Source organism: Canis aureus, chromosome 1 (genome assembly GCF_053574225.1).
Source record: "Canis aureus isolate CA01 chromosome 1, VMU_Caureus_v.1.0, whole genome shotgun sequence".
NCBI classification, from domain to species: Eukaryota; Metazoa; Chordata; class Mammalia; order Carnivora; family Canidae; genus Canis; species Canis aureus.
Genome location: NC_135611.1, coordinates 115,782,374 through 115,804,345, shown reverse-complemented (window position 1 = coordinate 115,804,345; position 21,972 = coordinate 115,782,374). Strand labels below are relative to the sequence as shown.

The 21,972-nt window shown below is 37.7% G+C and overlaps 1 protein-coding gene across 1 annotated transcript; it reads left to right on the top strand.

The window, feature by feature from the left end:
• The first annotated feature begins 307 nt into the window (after positions 1–307).
• ZNF573 (zinc finger protein 573) lies at positions 308–21,074 on the top strand. The gene is given in 9 exon segments (XM_077894331.1): positions 308–403; positions 580–654; positions 3,022–3,138; positions 3,140–3,176; positions 4,365–4,463; positions 18,028–18,716; positions 18,719–18,765; positions 18,767–19,076; positions 19,078–21,074. Coding segments are annotated over 9 exon segments (1,689 nt in total). The 3' UTR covers positions 19,297–21,074.
• The last annotated feature ends 898 nt before the right edge of the window (positions 21,075–21,972 follow it).

The following is a 21,972-nucleotide window of genomic DNA, read 5'->3' as shown; positions in this document are numbered from 1 at the left end:
TCCTATTTAGCATTTAGTGGCCACTCTCTATTCTGTTGCCTGTATATTTAGTATTTAAGTAGTCAGCTTGGCTGGACTCAAAATACAGAACCTGGGCCTAGGCAATTCCTTGTGTTCATTTCCCACATATTGACCAACTTCAGTGGACCCTGTGGCCATTAAAGAACCTGTAGTTTATATGATGAGGCCTCTTTCAGCCTTGGAAGGTGGGAATTAAGGCAGGTGGATCCACTCATGGAAAGACTGAGCTTAAAAAAAAAAAAAATACTAAGCAGTCCAATCTTAGGACTAGATCAGCCTTCCCAACATGGGAGCTTGTCTAGGAGAGCTCCTGCTCCTGTGTTTGGATCTGGCGTCAGTACCAGAAGTGACTTATTCTACACAACGACCTTTGTGTAGTCTGGTATCCTGGGACTTGGCAGAGACCATAGATCCATCTTCTACTTTTCCCTAAATTGTGTGTACAGTAGTGGGGGCTAATTTTAGAAGAAGGATGGGGGAACAAAAAGATTTTATTAAATTAAATCATATTAGGAACACTAACACTTTTTTTTCTTTTCTCAGCTCTGGATTCTCTAGAATTTGAAATTTTTTTCAGTGGAAGAACACCAAGGAGCATTGATCCGGTCTTACATTTCTAAAACCATGACCTGTGTAAGTTGATTATTTTGATTATTCATGTCTTCCTGCGATATTATGATTTTAATCTATGTGGGTTTTTTGATTAATTAACCCAAAGCTTCCTACTTAAGAGGGTCACATTCAGTTATCTGCTCTACAGTGTGTCCTAAAATAAAAAAAAAAAGTGATACCAAATAGCTCAGTTTCCTTCTAATAGGTGTTTTGCTATCCAGTTTTTGTATTTATTATCCAATTTACTCAATCCATTTCTATGCTTATTCTTCAATCAAAGGCTATGATGAAGCAGTAAAAGAATAAAGTCCCATAAACAAAATATTTGAGTTTCCTTTATAGGTCTCTGACTTGATGAATTAGAGGTGTTGGTCCCATTTAATTACCACAGGTAGACTTTAAAATTCTCCATAGACCTGAATTTTCTAAGCAGATGAGATGGATATTGGTATCAATTGGTCTCAGTCTTAGCATGTGATGGTATCTCTTCTTGAACATGTAGAATGCTTGGAAACATTTGGGTCATGCATCTTTTTAAGGAATTCTTGAGAGACAAATATATCTATTTTGTGATTGAATCTGATCTGTTGAATTTGGATGACATCTATTTAATTAAGGCTCATCCTTCAGCATACAGTTAAGAACAAGGAAAATATTGATTAACTGACAGAAGATGACAATGGATGAGAATATTATTCTAAGGAGGATAAATATGTTGATTTCTAGAATTGATGAAGACCTTTGAAATTTTGTTCAACCAAGTATATAAATGTCAGGGATGGATTAAGTCTGAGATATCTATAATAAAATGGATTGGGACACAGCCATAATTTATTTGTCAAAACAAAGAAAAATGCTTAAATGATATGTTCTGACAAAGGATGAATTCAATGCTTATAGAAATGTTAAACTGGGGGGCAGCCCCAGTGGCGTAGCAGTTTAGCTCCGCCTGCAGCCCAGGGCGTGATCCTGGAGACCTGGGATTGAGTCCCACATCCGGCTCCCTGCATGGTGCCTGCTTCTCCCTCTGCCTGTGTCTCTGCCTCTCCCTCTAGCTGTGTCTCTATGAATAAATAATAAATAAAATCTTAAAAAAAAAAAGAAAAGAAAAGCCCTTTATTAAAAAAAAAAAAAAGAGAGAGAAAGAAAGAAATGTTAAACTGGGAAGCTTGGGTGGCTCTGGTTAAGTGTCTGCCTTCGGCTGCCTTTGGCTCAGGGCGTGATCCTGGAGTCCCAGGGTTGAGTCCCACATCAGGCTCCCTACATGGAGCCTGCTTCTCCCTCTGCCTGTGTCTCTGTCTCTCTCTCCCTGTCTCTTGTGAATAAATAAAATCTTAAAAAAAAGAAAGAAAAAAATGTCAAACTTTTTTCAAAAGCTTTTATTTAATACAGAAATTTTTATGTTCAGTATGAGAGGGAAATCCCATCTTTGTTTAAAGGGAAAGTAATTTAGAACCTCATTTTTTAAAAAGATTTATTTATTTATTTTATTTATTTATTTATTCATTCATTCATTCATTCATTCATTCATGATAGACCCAGAGATTGAGAGAGAGGCAGAGACACAGAAGGAGGGAGAAGCGGGCTCCATGCCGGGAGCCCGATGTGGGACTCGATCCCGGGACTCCAGGATTGCGCCCTGGGCCAAAGGCAGGCGCCAAACCTCTGAGCTACCCAGGGATCCCCCTAATTTTTTTTTTTGAGAATTTATATCTCATGCAACTAGCTGACTATGTGATTGTGCATTATACTTTATTGACTAGGAAAAAAACTTTAATTTTATCCATTCCCTAGTAGGTCTGAGTTTTTGTTTTGTTTTGTTTTTTGTTTTTTAAGATTTTATTTAGTTATTCATGGGAGACAAAGAGAGAGAGAGAGAGAAAAGCAGAGAGAGAAGCAGGCTCCATGCAGGGAGCCTCACATGGGACTCGATCCTGGGTCTCCAGGATCATGCCCTGGGCTGAAGATGACGCTAAACCACTGAGCCACCTGGGCTGCCCCAGGTCTGAGTTTTGTGATAGCCCATAACTTACAAAGATTTGTCTGTAGCAATAGGATTCTGCAGGAATATGTAGACACTCAGCTTTGAGTTTCTAGTCCTCTTGTACTATATCACTCCTTTTTTTTTTTAAAGATTTTATTTATTTATTCATAAACACAGAGAGAGAGGGGCAGAGAACAGACAGAGGGAGAAGCAGGCTCCATGCAGGGAGCCCGACATGGGACTTGATCCCAGATCTCCAGGATCACACCCCAGGCTGCAGGCAGTGCCAAACCGCTGCGCCACCGGGACTGCCCTCACTCCTTTTCTTTAATTCAGTCCTGTAATCTCCTGTTTTTACCATCTTGAAAATGTTTTTTTCAATTTCATACTACATGGGTTTGCAGTTTCAGGAATTAGTGACATTCAGGGATGTGGCCATAGACTTCTCTCGGCAGGAGTGGGACTACCTGAACCCTATTCAGAGGGACTTATTCAGTACAAGTCCCTCTGAATGATGTTAGAGTGATGTTAGAGAACTATAGAAACTTGGTCTCACTGGGTAAGTTCATTTGCAATGAGAAATTTAGAATGTGCTTTGTTGTGTGTTAACCTTCAACACAGTGAATTTCAAGATGTAAGCTGAATTTTCTTTCTTTTGTTGTTCCCAGAGGAAGGCTTGAAAGCCTGTCAGTTTGTCACTGCCTCTGCCATTTACCATGGTCATTTTCTCTTTTAGTGATATGCACGTCTCCCTCTGGCTCTTCCTGTCTTTGCTTCTCCTTCTTACTTCCCAGGGGGCTAGACAAAAGTTCCTTCTATTTATTCTATATATAGCTATTGTCCAAGAAACCTGGTTTTCCATTGTGTTCAGGCTGAATATTGCTGTGGATTTGCTGTGTCCCTCTGATCCACCTGCCAAGCAATCGTTAGATGTAGATTTGTGATTGGCTGTGGCTCTATAACTTTCATATTGGTGGGCTGGATAAACAATATTCATTTAAAACGGAAGAGTACACATTTAACTTCCTGCAACTAATTTTATATGATTTATGGTTGAAAGTTACAATTCATGAGCTTGACATTTACAATTGAATGAATATTTTGTAAGTGAATCAGGATGCTTCTCATTTTCCTCTTAAGGAAATAGAATAATTATAACTGGTATTATGTCCCAATTATGACACTCTTCCTGGGAGGAGGTGGGGGGAGGGATGGATATATTATACAATATGTATATATAATATACATATAATATGAATATATGTATTCATACAAACTTAATCATAAAATAATCATGCAATAATAGTATTATCATACACACTTTACTTGCCAACATTGTGGAGCAGTGTGTTGAAATGGCTTCCTCAAAGTTACAAGGTTGATATTAGAGGAGAAAGATTTTGTGCACAGGCCCTTAGCTCCAGTGAATGTTCTCAAACATTGTTAACCTTTTCAATCACTTTGTTAAATATTCTCTTAAGAGAAAGAAACTCAAAAAAAAAAAAAAAGAAAAAAAAAGAAAAAAAGAAAAAGAGAGAGAGAGAGAAAGAAACTCATCTATATGAGTTTAAATTAAAATAAAATTTGATCATACCTGCCTGATTCCTTAGATCATCTCATCCTTCTATTATCTGAAGTGTGTATCAGTAACATTTAACTTTGATTTCATTACAAAGTTAAGCAAAACTAAAGATTTTGTGAGTTCTGTTTTTATTTCTATACCATGTGGCATTTTTTTTCTTGTAAGCAGGACATTCCATTTCTAAGCCAGCTGTGGTTGACTTATTGGAGCAAGGTAAAGCACCCTGGATGATTTTGAGGGAAGAAATACAAAGACAGTATACAGGTAAGGAAGGCAAGGAAGGCAAAGGGAAGCCATCAGGACTGGTAGCAGCCTATGTGGTAAGAGGGAGAGCACATCTCTATGTTGTTTGTAAGGCCCTCCAAGGCACCAAGACTTGAGGAGCATGGGCTTGTGACCTCGGGAGGAAATGAAGGTCTCAACAGGAGCTATAGGAGAAACTTCAACTTTACTCCATTTGCCCATCACCTATTTCTCTTATATTTCAAACCCCTTTCCAGTGACAGGGAATCTCATTTTTCATTAGCACAATATTTTACCTATATGTTGGATTCATCTGGCTCTCCAGTTCCCCTTTTGCATACACACATGTATATCAATGCAATGATAATAAAACTTATAAGTTCCTGCTCTCGTGGAATTTACATTGTACTAGAGTAAGGATAAACAGGAAAATACTTAATATTAGGCAATGGAATGAGCTTTGGTGGAAAGTAAGCAGAAATTGGGCCATTTTAGATAAGGTGGTTGCAGATGACTTTACTAAGGTGGTAACATTTCAGAGGAGACATGATATAAAAGAATATTCCAACCTAAATGAACAGCTAGGAAGGCTCAGGAGATGCCTGGGTGTGTGTGTGTGTGTGTGTATGTGTGTGTGTGTGTGTGTGTAGACTGGAGGGAGGGGGCCAGAGAGAGCTTTGTGAGTTTGCAGAGGACCATCAGAGACCAGAATAGAAGGCCTAAGGGGTGAGTAATAAGTAATGAAGCTACACTGTTAGTTGGATTCAGATCATATGAGGTTTTATTAGATTTGAATTGCTATGAATAATAAATATTAGAATCCATTATATAATGTCTTTAAATTTTTAATTTTAAACCATTTTTTTAAAATGTTAGCCAAATATGGAGAACCACATTAAACAAATGTCTAGCTCAATGAGTTAAATGCAGTAAACATCCATGTCACTATATCCATGTCAGGAAATAAAACTTTTTTTTTTCTTAATTTCTTATATGAAATAATTTTAAGTCACAGAAAGATTGTAATAATGATACAAAAGATTCTTTTATACCTTTAAGCTGGCCTTTCCAAACGAGGAAAGTTTTTCTAGTCCACACTGAAGTTTTTCACTTGTCCACACCCCATCACTTAGCAAGGGGATACACCACTCCCCTTGCTAAGTGTAGCCACTCTTCCCACTCTTCTGATTTTAATGGAAATCAGTTCCTTCCCTTTTTTCTCCCTCCAATTTCTTTACATGCTTTTAAAATCTTCTTTAATCTTTAAGTTTCCTCTTTATCTTTTGTTCCTAGCCATTTATTTTCTGAAGGAACATCTTCCATTCTGTTATGCTGATGCCATTTTGAGATTTACTTAGACATGTTCTCTCACCTCTCTATATCCTCTAAATAAGTAGTGGGATCAAGAGGCATAATGAGATTTAGATTATATTATATATAACATATATTATATATACAGTATATATTTTGGCAAGACAGCTTCCTGGACAGTCTTGTATACATAATATGTTGGCAGTATTGAATGCTGGCTCCCCATATATCAAACAGAACCGAACTTATTGCTTACTGTGCTAAAGGAAAACACTACCTCTAAAGAGCTTTGGTAGTGTCTCAGAGGAGGAAAGGGAAGGATGGATCTTACTTAACATTTGGAAGTTTGGTTTAATGACAGTCTTTCAATGTGATTAGGATTAGGTGTAGATAAAGATACAACAAGGGAAAATTCCATGGAAATTAGGTAAGAATTTTGAGGCTTACAGGATATCCGGTGATCCAACCCCTTAAGTGTCTTGCCTTCAGCTCAGGTCATTATCCCAGGGTCTTGAGATTAAGCCCCATGTCGGACTCCCTGCTCAGCAGGGAGTCTGCTTCTCCCTCTCTCTCTCCCTCTGTCCCTCCCCATACTCGTGCTTTCTCTCTCTCTCTCTATCTTCCCCCCCAAATAAATAAAATCTTGGGGTGCCTGGGTGGTTCAGTCAGTTAAGCATCTGCCTTCAGCTCAAGTCATGATCCCAGAATCCTGGGATGGAGCCCCACATTGGGCTCCCTACTTGGCAAGGAGTCTGCTTCTCCCTCTCCCTCTGCTGCTCTCCCTTGCTTGTGTTTGCTCTCTCTCTCTCTCTCTCAAATAAATAAAAATATTTAAAGATTAGATAGATAGATAGATAGATAGATAGATAGATAGATAGATAGAAGGAATCTTTTTTTTTTAAAAAGGGAAAAAAAGGATTTTGAGGCTCAGGATTCAAAGAATCCTAGAACACAAATTCTGTTGATGTTTTCATCGAAGCGTTGATGGATCTTTCAAGAACTTCTTGTAATGAACAATCAAGCCAATTGCCTGTATAAGAAACTCCAGGAAAGTAAAACTGCACTGTGAGAACAGTGGGATAGTTACAGTATGCTAATGTAGTAGACAGGAAGGTACATTGAATGACTGGTAGTTCCAGTTGCCTGTGTCTAGGCTGAGCTTCTCACAAGCACCCTGAAAAGTATGCCTAGAGAATCCTTACATCAGACCTAACCATCTGTGGAGCAGCCCACTTTTTAAGTCTGGGTAGTGTCTTAGAACTAAGACATGAAAGTGACTGCTGGACCCCACCCAAGGGCAAGGACTGGTTGCCAGGAGGACCAACCATATGATTGGACAGTTTCAGTCCTACCCTCAACCTCTCAGGAGGGGAGATGAGCTAGAGGTGGAATCGTCCAATGGCCAATGACTTAGTCAATCATGACTATGCAATAAAACCTCCAATAAAAACCCAGAAGAACTGGTTCTTTCAGGTTGGTAAATAAGTGTAGATACCGGGAGAGTGACACACCGGGAGAGGGCATGGAAGCTCTAGACACTTTCCCCATATCTTGCCCTATGTATTTCTTCATGTGGCTATTGATTCCTATCCTTTATCATATCCTTTAATAAATTAATAAACATAAGTACCCGTTTCCCTGAGTTCTATGAGCCACTCTAGCAAATTAAAAGAACCTAAGGAGGAGGTCATTGGACCCTCCAATTTGTAGCTGGTAAGAAGCACAGGTAACAGCCTGGGACTTGTGATTGGTGTCTGAGATGGGGGTGGGTGGAAAGCCATCTTGAGGGACTAGCCCTTAATCTGTAGAATCTGATGCTATTTCCAGGTAGATTGTGTCAGAATTGAGTTGAATTCTCAGACACCCTGCTGGTGTCAGAGAATTGCTTGGTGTTGGTGGGGGTGAGGGGATCCCCACCGCCTTGTTGGAATTGTGTCTGGGAAAGTAAAAGCGTTGGTGTTACTAAAACTATATATTGGCACCAGCTCTTATCTCATATGCTTCTACACATATGTTAACAGATACTTATATCTTAATGAGAGAAAATGTTAGTTGAAGGACGCATTGGGCTCAGTTTAGTTTTAGTGAGTTAAGCACAGGGCCATTCCAATATGCTTCTATGCATAAGTTTACAAACACCAACATTTTAATGAAGAGATTACTTGCAAAAGACCCACAACTACATATAAGTTAATATCCTTACAGCATTGTGAAAACCCTTGGGTGATGTCAGCAAAGGGTTAACAAAACACTTTCCCATTCTGCATGAGGATCTGGTCCTACATTAATTCTGCTTCCCTAAAAACAGATGAACTGGAATGTGTCAACTATGTTTATATGTCTCATTATTTATGGTAAAATCCACCCAGGTTGCTGAATTTCACCTGGCTAGACTGAAAGGACACCATATTCCCGGTTTCTCTAAAGACAGTATTACCAGAATGCACCCCCTCTCCCCCGCCGTAGGGTTTTACCAGCTTGTGTTTCCACTAGCAGTGTATGAGAGTATCTCAAAGACAGTGAACATACCTATTGCTCAGATCATAAATAAATACTCTTGAATAAAAACTCAACAACCGAATGTATTATTATACTTTTCATTTTTTACAAATATGGTAGGTGAGAAATGGTATCCTGTTTCAATATGCATTTTCACTATGAATGAGTGAAAAATGTTTTAAAATGTTTAAGAGAAAAAAAAATAAAATGTTTAAGAGCCATTTCTCTCTATTCCATGAGTTATTGGGTTTGTGTCTCTCCCCCATCTTTCTATCTGGCATTTAATCCTTTGTCCCTCAAATTTTAAGAGTGTTTTTATATATTAGGAGTATTAGCCCTTTGTCTGAAGTGTATGTTGCAAATATGTTCTCCCAGTTTTTCAATTTTTTTTAATTTTGATTATGGCAGTTTATTTTTTAATATAGTCAAATTCATCAGTCTTATTATCTCTGAATTTCGTGTCTTGGTTAGAAGCTATCTCATAAATATACAGCTTTTCTTCTACCACTTGTACAATTTTATTTTTTACATTTAAAATCCCTAATCCGGGATCCCTGGGTGGCGCAGCGGTTTAGCGCCTGCCTTTGGCCCAGGGCGCGATCCTCGAGACCCGGGATCAAATCCCACATCGGGCTCCCGGTGCATGGAGCCTGCTTCTCCCTCTGCCTATGTCTCTGCCTCTCTCTCTCTCTCTCTCTCTCTGTGACTATCATAAGTAAATAAAAATGAAAAAAAAAAGAACTTCTTTTAAAAAAAAATAAAAATAAAAAAAAATAAAATCCCTAATCCATTTGGAGTTCATTCTTGTGTATAAAATAAGGTATGGATCTAAAGAAATCTTTTTCCAGATGGCTACCCCAGTTGTCCCAATATCATTCATTTAAACATCCGTCTTTGCTCCCTTCATTTGAAATAACTCCTTCATCATATAATAAATTTCCATATATTCTGGGGTCTATTTCTGGGCTTTCTTTTCTGTTCTACTGTTTTATTTGTGTATCCATGCACCACTACCACCTTGCTTTTACTGTGGTTACGGTGTAGCACATTTTAATATTTGTTAGGGCTAGTCCCCCCCCCCCCCATTTAGGTTTTCAGTGTTTTCTGCCTGTTTTTGAATGTTTGTTTTTCCACGTGAACTCGATTATTAAATTTTCTAACTCCATAAAAAGCTTGTTGGTATCTTATTTGAATTGCACTAAATTTACAAATTAAGAAGAATTGTGATCTTATAGATCCAATCCACTCTCTCTCAAATAAATAAATCTTTAAAAAATAAAGTGAGCAAGTCAGTGTTTTTAATGTAATCACAAGTTTGTGTAACCATCACCAATATGTAATTCCATCACTCCAAAAAGAAATATGATAACCATTAGCAGTCACTCTCTATACCCTACTCTTAGCTTCTGCTAACCACTAATCTACTTTCTGTCTATAGATTTGAATGTCAGGAGTATTTATCTATATGGAATTATACAACACCTGGCCTTTTGCGAATGACTTCTTTGCTAGTGTTTTATATGTTTTCTCTTGATATTTATAAATTTTGGTCCATATTTTCAAGAGAAAACTTTCTAATTCTCTTATAATTTTTATGAAAAAATATTAATATCTAAACCTGTTAAGTTTTCATTCATTTTCTTTTTTCTTTTTCTTTTTTTTTTTAAAGATTTTATTGGGCAGCCCGGGTGGCTCAGTGGTTTAGCACCACCTTCAGCCCAAGGGTGTGATCCTGGAGACTCAGGATCATGTCCCACGTCGGCTCCCTGCATGAAACCTGCTTCTCCCTCTGCCTGTGTCTCTGCTCTCTCTCTCTCTCTTTCTGTCTCTCATGAATAAATAAATAAAGTCTAAAAAATATTTAAAAAATAAAGATTTTATTTATTTATTCATGAGAGACAGAGAGTGGCAGAGACACAGGCAGAGGAAGAAGCAGGCTCCCCGCAGGGAGCCCATTGTGGGACTTGATTGCTGGACTCTGGGATCATGCCCTGAGCTGAGGGCACATGCTCAACTGCTGAGCCACCCAGGCGTCCCTTTATAAATTTTTTCTACTTCTTTAACTACATTAGATATAAATCGATGCAGACATTAAAATTTGGTTCAAAATAATTTCTATTTGGAAATTTAGAAAATACTGCCTTAGATTGACTGTTTTCTTTCTCCCAGTTTTTTGTTTTGAAAAATTATCAAGCCAAATGAGAATATTAAAAATATATATTTAGTTAATTACCCTTCACATAGATTTAACTTTGGTTATTAACATTTTACCTTTTCTCTCTGTATATGCACCTTTCTTCTTGGCTCACTTGATGGTAAGTAGTAGTTAATCACCTCTCAACCACTTCTGTTTGTCTCTCCTAAGAATAAAGACTTTCTTCTATATAGTCACACTATTATTATCATAGCAATTCAGCCTTAACCATCTAATATAGAATCCATTTTTAAGTTTTTGAAATTTTTCCAAAAAATACCATTTGTAAAATTTACTTCTAGAATCCATTCCAGATTCATACACTGCATTTAGGTGTTAGGCTTTTTATCTTACTGTTATTCTACCTTTTTTTTCCCACTTCAAGTTTGATTATTTTATAGCATCTAGTTTAGTTTTCTTGTGGAATGTCTGTGTTCTAGGCTTCATGTTTTCTTCTTATAATTAGAATAAGGTTAAACATTTTTGCCCAGAATACTACAGAGGTAGTGTGTAATTATTATTTTTTTAGTAAACTTTATTTTTTTTTAAAGATTTAGGGCAGCCCCGATGGCGCAGCGGTTTAGCGCTGCCTGCAGCCCAGGGCGTGATCCTGGAGACCCTGGATCGAGTCCCACGTCAGGCTCTCTGTATGATGCCTGCTTCTCCCTCTGCCTGTGTCTCTGCCTCTCTCTCTCTCTCTCTCTCTCTCTCTGTCTCTATGAATAAATAAATAAAATCTTAAAAAAATAAAGATTTATTTATTTATTCATGAGAAACACAGAGAGAGAGAGAGGCACAGGCACAGGCAGAGGGAGAAGCAGGCTCCATGCAGGGAGCCTGATGCGGGACTCAATCCTGGATCTCCAGGATCACACCCTGTGCTGAAGGCAGCGCTAAACCGCTGAGCCACCGGAGCTGCCCATAGTAAACTTTATTTTGTAATGATTACGGATTTACAGAAAATTACTAAGATAGTAGAGACTTACTGTATAGACCTCTCCTGATTTCTACTATCATTAAGATGCATTTGTCGAAACTAAGAAAATGACATTGGTATTAACTAAATTCTAGGCTCCATTTGTATATTTCACCAATTTTTCCATTAATGTCATCTTTCTGTTCCAGGATCCTTCCATTCAGGGTACCACATTGCATTAATTTGTCACATCTCCTGGTTTTTCCTGGTTTTTCAGTTTTTCGATCTTTTCTTGTTTTTCAGGGATTTGACTCTCTTGACAGACCCTACCAGGTATCCTTCGGAATATCCCTTAACCTGAGTCTGTTGTTTTTCTCATATGAGACTAGAGATAGGGATGTTTAGGAAGACTGCAAAGGAAGTGAGATGTCCTTTTCATCACATGATATGAGGGGTACATGATATCCATGGGAATTGACTGGTGATGTTAACTTTTCTCCACTTCAAAGTTACTATTTTTCCTTTTCCATATTCCACTCTTTAGAAGTAGCTCACTAAGGGTAGCTCACCCTGGAGGTAGGGGTGCAGGATTGGAAATTAAGCTTCTGTAAGGATAGGAAATCTATATATTTTATCTGGAATTCTGTATAAAAGATTTGTTTCTTTCCCCTTATTTCAGTGTGGACTCATTTATTTTGCACTTTGAGTTCTAATTAAATGTTACGTTCTTCCTTTTGTTTTGGACATTGATGGCTCTTTTAGTTTGGTTCCTATGACCATTAATATCTCCATCCTTTTGGGGGTTTTTGAGGATTTCTTTCCTGATACTATTTTCACATTCATTTTGTTTTTTCCCCTTCCCTGGTCCTAGAATTGGCCATCTCTCTTAAGATCCCTGGTTCATTTTATTGAAAAGTAGTATTTAGGGGCACCTGGGTGGCTCAGTCAGTAAAGCATCTGCCTTTGGCTCCAGTTGTGATGCTAGGGCCCTAGGATCCTGCCCCACATCAGGTTCCCTGCTTAGTGGGGAGTCTGCTTCTCCCTCTCTCTCTGCTGCTCCCCTTGCTTGTGCTCTCTCTCTGTCAAATAAATAAATAAAAACTTTTTTTAAAAAAAGGAAAATCGTATCTAGAAACCAAGATCGGGATGCTAGGTGTACTCGTTGCTGCTGGTATGCCAATGCTTCTCTATATGACCTGACTAAGCAATAATGTATGCATATTCACCCATGCCATATAGCTGTGTTTTATTATCTATCTGTCTATGTCTACATTAAGCTAAACATGAGTTCATATGATGAACTCCAACTCCCATCTAGTATTTCACAATGCATTCTAGCCTTCTTGTCTTGTTTATCTGTTACTTTTGTCTCTAACAGTGAGAAAACTGGCTACCACCATCCATTATCCATCCCTGTAAGAAACAAATTTACTAACTTGGTAGTGCTTATGTGCAGTTCCTTTTGGCTTTACTTTTCAGTCAAAACGTGGTGGTTTTTTTTGTTGTTGTTGTTGTTTAAGATTTTATTTATTTATTCATGAGAGACACAGAGACAGAGACACAGGCAGAGAGAGAAAGAAGCAGGCCCCATGCAGGAAGCCTGACATGGGACTCGATCCCGGGTCTCCAGGATCACGCCCTGGGCCGAAGGTGGCGCTAAACTGCTGAGCCACCCAGGCTGCCCCAAAACATTGTTTTTTAATGTTTGTAATTATTATATCACGGGACACAGTTCATGTAGTGTATTGATCAACTATAAGCACTTCTTAAACTCCCAATATATGTTGATAATTGGTTGTTTTTGTAATATTGATTTCTAGCATAACTTGCGATCAGTCAACATAATCTGTATGATTTTGATCCTTTGAAATATGTCAAGACTTGCTTAGTAGCCCAGTTTATGGCCTGTTTTTATAAGTAATCTGTCTGTGACTGAAAAGGAACTGAACTCTGCAATATTTGGCTTATAGCCATGAAGTTCTAGATCTTTATTTATTAAATGTTCCACTCAATCTTTGGATTGTGTCGATATTTGGTTTATTTCATGCTGTGTTAATAGTTGAACACAAAATTAATAATCCTTATTAAGCAGTCCTCCATATACATTATAAAAAATTAGAAAATAGAGACAAAATTTTTTTCAAAACATTAAAATACCTTATTCCTACCACTGTAACACCTTAGTGGATATAATACACACATGCATATATATGCTTTTCTTTTTACCAAAGGGACACCATATTCTTACTGTTTTGTGACCTGATTTCTTCTTCTTTTTTTTTTTAAGATTTATTTACTTATTCATGAGAGACACAGACTGAGAGAGAGAGGCAAAGACACAGGTAGAGGGAGGAACAGGCTCCCCAGAGGGAGCCCGATGCAGGACCCAATCCCAGATTCCAGAACCATGTCCTGAGCCGAAGGCAGGCGCCCAACCGCTGAACCACCCAGGTGTCCCTGACCTGATTTCTTTATCAGTGATTTTTCTATTTTATATTTCTATTATATTCTTTTATCTTATTGTATCTTCAATACCCAAATTCTACTCATATTACCTCATTTGGCCCAATTTCATTTGTTCAAATCAGCATCCTAATGCAAGACTGTGCATTCTATCTGTTTATCATACACTGAAATCCCTCTTAATTTAACACATTCTGTTTATTTATGATACTAACACTTTGAAGAGACAAGGCCACTTATATTGCAAAATTTGTCATCTTTTGAACTCGTCTCAATACTGTCCATGATACAATTTGTTTATTCTCTACCCTTCATATTTTTGTAGGTTGGAAATTATTTTCTGTCCTGAGGGATTCACGTTAAATATTTGTGACTGAAGTACATCACATAGGTGATTATGTGTATTCTATTAACAGACACAACATGTATTGAATTGTACTATTAGTTTTGGAATGTTAAAACTCTATTAAAAAGTTTGATTCCTCCATTATCTTTTATTTGCTTAATATATTTATATATATATAAATTATAATATAAAATTATGTTAATATTTAACATAATAAATTAAAATTATTATATATACATAATCCAACAATCATTTTTTTCCTGCCTTTTTTTCCCCCCACACTATTGGGCAAACACAGCTTAATACTCAGAAACATGTATTTTTTTTAACAAAGCTATAAATCTTTTAAATTTTCCTTACTTGTTTGGCCTAAGATTTGTGAGAATTATCTTGTTTCTTCCCTGCCCCATTCTTGGAATTAATTCTTTCAGAATTCTCTGATCAGGGATGCCTGAGAATTATCTTGTTTCTTCCCTGCCCCATTCTTGGAATTAATTCTTTCAGAATTCTCTGATCAGGGATGCCAGGCTCTGTGGTTTACTGCCTGCCTTTAACTTAGGGTGTGTACCTGGAGTCCCGGGATCTAGTCCCACATTGGGCTCCCTGCATGGAGCCTGCTTCTCCCTCTGCCTATGTCTCTGCCTCTCTCTCTCTCCCTCTCTCTCTCTCACTCACTGTGTCTCTTATGAATAAATAAATAAAATCTTAAAAAAAAAGAATTCTCATCATAATAGTAGATATTTAAAGATAGTAATGTAAATGATCAGGGTGCTTATTGCTACTTGCTTTTTGGTCATTTTTTTCTATTTCATGAAAATAAACCTATTTCAGATTTTTGTCTTTTGTAGGATTGTTTCTTTCTTTCTTTTTCTTTTTTTTTAAGATTTTATTTATTCATTCATGAGAGACAGAGAAAGAGAGAGAGGCAGAGACACAGGCAGAGGGAGAAGCAAGCTCCATGCAGGGAGCCCGATGTGGGACTCGATCCCTGAACTCCAGCATCACACCCTGGGCCAAAGGCAGGCACTAAAACTGCTGAGCCACCCAGGTGTCCCTGGAGGATTGTTTCTGATCAATATGCTCCTATGGTTGTCTTTCACTTTTATAATATCTTGTTTGTTTATTCCCACCCCCCCCCCGCCTTTATTGATTAGTTTAGCGAATGTACCATCATACATTGATTTTTTTTTCCAAGAGATACTTTTTTGGTTTTTTGTTTGTTTTCTTAGACTAAGGGGGGAGGTCCCAAGGGAGTGGGTGAGAGAATCTTTTTTTTTTTTTTTTAAGATTTTATTTATTTACCAGAGACAGAGAGAGAGAGAGGTAGAGGGAGAAGCAGGCTCCATGCAGGGAGCCTGACGTGGGACTCGATCCCAGGTCTCCAGGATCATGGCTGAAGGTGGCGCTAAACCGCTAAGCCACCGGGGCTGCCCGGTTGAGAGAATCTTAAGCAGGCTCCACGCCCAGCTCCAAGCCCAACACAGGACTTGATCTTACAACCCTGAGATCATGACCTGAGCTGAAATCAAGAGTTGGATGCTCACCAACTGAGCCACCAGGTACCCCGAAGAGATATCTTTTTGAATTTATGTGTTGATTTTCTTTCTAAACTCATTACATTCTGGGTTTTTTATCTTTATACTTTGTTTTCCTTTGGCTTACTTTGATGTTTTTTCTAAATGTTTTCATAAATTGTTTATTTGTGTTGAGGTGACAACTTTTCTCTGGACATTGTGGTTGGATATTGTACCTTCCAAAATATAGTATTTTCATTTTTTGTTTGGTTATATTTCTCTAGTTTCATTGTGTATTTCCTTAGTATAATAAAAATATTGACTCTGTTTTTGTTTTTTTTTTTTTTTTTGGACTGCTGACAGCTTTCAAGCCCCACCTCTCTGCCTCACTTTTGGGAAAGCAGATTAAAAAAAAAAAAAAAAAAAAAAAAACAACCCTGAGAGCTCCCTACTTTGGTGCCTTTGGGAAGCTCAAACCATGCAAACCCCACGTCCAGGAACCCTCAGCCCTGCACCATACCCTAACTCTCATAAAAAACCTTATTAAGTCATTCTCTTCCAAATCTTTAAGTCCTTTCAAACCTATTTGATAACCACTCTGCTTTCTCTAGGAAGTCTCATTATATAAGTAATAAATCTTTTCACACCTTCCTGATGTATATGTGTCATCTTTAGTCTTGATATGCAAGTCATAGTTTGTATGGGTATCCATCCTACCTCTGCCAGTTGTCCACTACATTTATTGACTTAGCATTTAATTAATAGAGAGCCTTCAGTTTTTCAGATGGAGTGCTTTTTGTTTTCTGATGCTGCTACTAGGTTTGGTGTTATTTTTTGAGGTCACAGAATATATCATTTCATCTGTTATACACATCCCACAATTGAGTCACATACTGTTTGCCCTTGACTCATGCCCCACTCATTCTACACTTACACTCCTGAGTCTTTTCCTGAATCTGGATTGCTTTTTTCCAGCTTATATCTGATATTCCATTTTAACAGTCCTAGGCACTCTGGTATCTCAAAACTTTCCTCCACATTATAATTTCTTGATTCTCTCTAGCATCTCCAAATGGAAGGAATTTCTTATTTCATTTGAGTACGTATCTGTGAATTGTCTGAAAAGGCATCAAAATACTGGGAAGTACAAGGATGGCTGGCCATGAAAATAAAGAAAAGGAAGAGAGGATGTGAAAAATTATATGAACCAACACAGATTTAGCATACTTAGAATGGAGGAGGAATAACAGAACTCAATTGAAGATAAGTAAAAACAATTAATTACTTAGCACCTCTGATATATCAGAACCTTGTAATTCAGTGATGAAAAAGGAAAGATTGTGTCTGCTCTTGAGGAAGTTTAGAGAAATGTAAATAGAATAACGAGGAAACTAATTATATCATAATTGGAAACAAAAGGATGGTGGAAGGAATGAAGTACTAGAACATAAAAAGAGACACATGGACATACTTACATAGAGTTGGCAGGTGCAGCCTTTCTAAGCATAGGACGTTTATCCCAAGACTAAAGAATGAGAAGGATCAGCTTACAAAGTGCCCAGGTCCAAGGAGTCTTGTCAGATGAAACAGTCTATGGAAAGCATCAAGTCCTAGAGAAGGTTGTACCATATCCTAAGTGCTGAAAAGAGATATGAAAGGAGATAGGTGCAAAAGGGTCAGTGTTTGGACATGATGTCATATAAAAGGAGTCCTGGGGTCCTTGGAAAGGGGTTTGGATCATATTTCAAGAATAAAGAGAAACACTAGAGAAACTTAGGATAAATTCTTAACCTTTGATTTGCATTTAAATCTGTGGTAGATTCAAAATAAAGATGTCAAGGTTTTTTTTCCTCTCTCTTTTTTTAAGATTATTTATTTATTTATTCATAAGAGACACACACACACAGAGAGAGAGAGAGAGAGAGGCAGAGACACAGGCAGAGGGAGAAGCAGGCTCCATGCAGGGAGCCCAACCTGGTACTTGATCCTGGGTCTTCAGGATCACTCCCGGGCCGAAGGTGGTGCTAAACCATTGAGTCACCTGGGCTGCCCCTTTTTTCCTCTTAATCAAATTTGGTTGGTCTGGGACAGAACCAGGATATCAGATTTATAACAAGCTTGCCAAAGATTCTGGGCCACACCTACATTTCAGTAACTTCACTATCCTACGTAATGTTACATCCCTGAACTGTTGGCCTTTCAAAAATTTCATAACCATATTTTACAATTCAATAAGCCCTTCATTTGTTATGAGAGTTATTAGTTCATATTTCTTTCATAGAAGTTCCATATCCTCTAGCATAAGAAATATAAGTATTTTTTGTTTTCTTCTTTTGTTTCAGATTTGGATTTACATTGTGAGGTAATGAGCTATGTAGAAATGCCCACTTATGAAAAAGATATATCTTCCATACAATATCAGAGCACATATAACAGAGAAAAACTCTATGAACATAAGAAATGTCAGAAGAAATTTAGTAGTGGCTCTCCGTTTACTCTACATCACAGGTTTCATATTGGTAGAAGACTCTATGAATGCAAAGAATGTGGGAAAAATTTTTGTAATGGCTATCAACTTGTCCTACATCAGAGAGTTCATATTGGTGAGAAACCCTATGAATGTACAGAATGCGGGAAGAACTTTAAAAGTGGTTATCAACTTACTGTACATCAGAGATTTCATACTGGTGAGAAAACCTATGAATGTAGGATATGTGGGAAGGCCTTTATTTATGTTTCACATATTGTTCAGCATGAGCGAATCCACACTAGTGGGCCTTATGAACGTCAGGAATGTGGGAAGGCCTTTAGTCAAGGTAGATACCTTAGAATTCATCAAAGAATTCATACTGGTGAGAAACCCTATAAATGTCAAGAACGTGGGAAGGCTTTTAGGAAGCGCTCAAACTTTGTTAAACATGGGCAAATCCATACTGATGAGAAACCTTATGTATGTGAGAAATGTGGGAAGGCCTTTAAAAGAAGTTACCAACTTAGTGTACATCAGAGTATACATACTGGTAAAAAAAACTATATGAATGTAAAGAATGTGGAAAGGGCTATACCACTGCCTCACACTTTACATCAGAAAATTCATAAAAGTGGGAAACCATATGAATGTAAAGAATGTAAGAAAATCTTTACCTTGTATAGAAATCTTACTTGACATCAATGTATTCACACTGGTGAGGAACTTTTTGAATGTAGGCAGTGTGGGAAGGTTTATACTACTGGCTCAAAACTTTTTCAACATCAGAAAACTCACACTGGTGAGAAGCCCTATGAATGTCACGAATGTGGGAAGACCTTTAGCTTATATGGATACCTTCACCAGCATCAGAAAATTCATACTGGTGTGAAACACTTTGAATGTAAGGAGTGTAAAAAAACCCTTCACTTTGTATAGAAATCTTATTCGACATCAGAGTATTCATTCTGGTAGGAAACTTTTTGGATGTACGGAATGTTAGAAGACCTATAGTATTGGCTCAAACTTTGTTCAGCATCAGAAAATTCATACTGGTGGGAAGCCCTATGACTGTAGGGAATGTGGGAAGGCCTTTAGTCGGGCTTCAAACCTTGTTCAACATGAGAGAATTCATACTGAATGAATGGTTTACAAAAACCCTACATGTGTAAGAAGTGTGGGAAAGCCTTCAGATATGGTTCAACTCTTAAAGCACATCAGGGAATGCATACAGATACGAAACTCTAAGAACATAAGGAATGTGACAATGCCATTAGGCATGACCCAGACTTTTTTCACATCAGGCAGTTCACAGTGGTGAGAAATTATTGAATGTTAGTCTTCATAGGTATCTTTTCACCAGCTGAGAGAATTCATAATGTAGTTTATATTACTTCATAAAGATTTCAGTGTTAGTCTTGTTTTAATGGAATGTTTGACTAAACAACAGCGAATTAAACCCCGAATAGCCAAAGCAATCTTGAAAAAGAATAAAGCTGGAAGTATTATGATCCTAGATTTCAAGATATAATACAAAGCTGTAGTAATCAGTATGGAACTGGCATAAAAATAGGCACCTAGACCAATGGAATAGAATAGAGAGCCCAGAAATAAACCCACAACTATATGGTTAATTAATATTCAACAGAGGAGGCAAAAATACGCAACGGGAAAAAGTCTCTTCAACAAATGTTGGGAAAACTGGACCACTTTCTTACACCGTACACTAAAAATAAACTCAAAATGGAGTAAAGACCTAAATGTGAGACCCATACCATAAAAATCCAAGGAGAGAGCACAGGCAGTAATTTCTCTGACATCACCTGTAGCAACACTTTTCTAGATAGGTCCCCTGAGGGAAAAGAAACAAGCAAAAATAAACTACTGGGACTACATCATGATTAAAAAAAAAAAAAAAAAAAGCTTCTGCACAGCAAAGGAAACATTCAACAAAACTAAAGGGCAACCTACAGAATTGGAGAATATATTTGCAAATGACATATCCAATAAAGGAATAGTATCCAAAAGGTAGAAAAAACTTCTACAACTCAACATACACACACAGGGGAATCCCTGGGTGGCTCAGCGGTTTAGCGCCTGCCTTTGGCCCAGGGCGCGAACCTAGAGTCCTGGGATCGAGTCCCACGTCGGGCTCCCGGCATGGAGCCTTCTTCTCCCTCCTCCTGTGTCTCTGCCTCTCTCTCTCTCTTTCTCTGTCTATCATGAATAAATAAATAAATCTTTAAAAAAATAAAAAACCATACACACAAAAAAATTCAATTTAAAAATGGGCAGAGGACCTGAACAAGCATTTCTCCAAAAAGACATAAGATGACCAGCAGACAGAAAAAGATGCTCAGCATCACTCATCATAAGGGAAATACAAATCAAAACCATGAGATATCACCTCACACCTGTCAGAATGGCTAAAATCAACAACACAAGAAACAATGTTGGCAAGGATGTGGAGAAAGACTCTTTGCACTGTTGGTGGGAATGCAAACTGGTGCAGCCACTGAAGAAAACAGTATGGAGGTTCCTGAGAAAATTAAAAGTAGAATTATCACAGGATTAAGTAATTCCACTCATGGATATTTACCCAAAGAATACAAAAACACTAATTTGAAAAGATGTATGCACCCCTGTATTTATTTTAGCATTATTACAAGAGCCAAATTATGGAAGTAGCCCAAGTGTTCATCAATAAGTGAATGGATAAAGGAGATGTGATATGAAGGAATATTATATGTAATATTCATATATATATACCTACATATATTTATATGTGTATATGAACTTGTATATATGAATGTATATATTCATATGCATATATAAATATTACTCAGCCAAAAAAAAGAAATCTTGCCATTTGCAACAACACGGATAGATCTAGAGGGTATAATGCTGACTGAAATAAGTCAGTCTGAGAAAGACGAATACCATATGATCTCACTAATACCTGGAATTTAAGAAACAAAACAAATAAAGAAAAAATAGACAAAAGAACAGACTCTTCTCTATAGAGAACACTGATGGTTACCATTCTGGGAGTTGGGGGTTGGTGAAATAGGTGAAGGGGATTAAGAGAACACTGATGATGAGCACTGAGTAATGTATTGTATTGTTGAATCACTACATTGTGCACCTGAAGCTAATATAACACTGTCGACTATACTGGAATTAAAATTTTTTAAAAAATAAAATAATGACAAATTAAGAAAAAAAATGGGAATCTTAATTTTTCATGCCTGCAACATTCATAGAATTTTCAATTAAATTTGTTAATTTACTGAACAGCTAAAAGCCTTCCATAATAATCAATGGTTGTGTTACAGATTACCCCAAATTTTAATTAATGGCTCATCACCAACAACAGCTCTCACAGTTTCTGTGGGTCAGAAATTCAAGAGTGACTTGGCTGAGGGCTTCTGGATTTTTTTTTTTTAAGGTTTTATTTTTTCATTCATGAGAGACACAAGAAAGGGGCAGAGGCACAGGCAGAGAGAGAAGCAGGCTCCTCCCAGGGAGCCTGATGTGGGATTTGTTCCTGGATCCTGGAATCACGCCCTGAGCCAAAGGCAGATGCTCAACTGCTGAGCCACCCAAGCATCCCCAGATTGGATTTTTCATGAGATTTCAGCCCTAGAAGGAAGGCTTGACCAGGGCTGAAGGATCTGGTCCAAGTGGCTCAATCATATTGACTGCTGGCACAGAGAGAGAATGTGTGAGAAGAAAGCCCTCCTCCTCCACAGTGGACCTGATTTACATGAGGAAATCCCGGACTTACAGTTGATGCTGTAAATGGGTGAGGCTTCTGGCA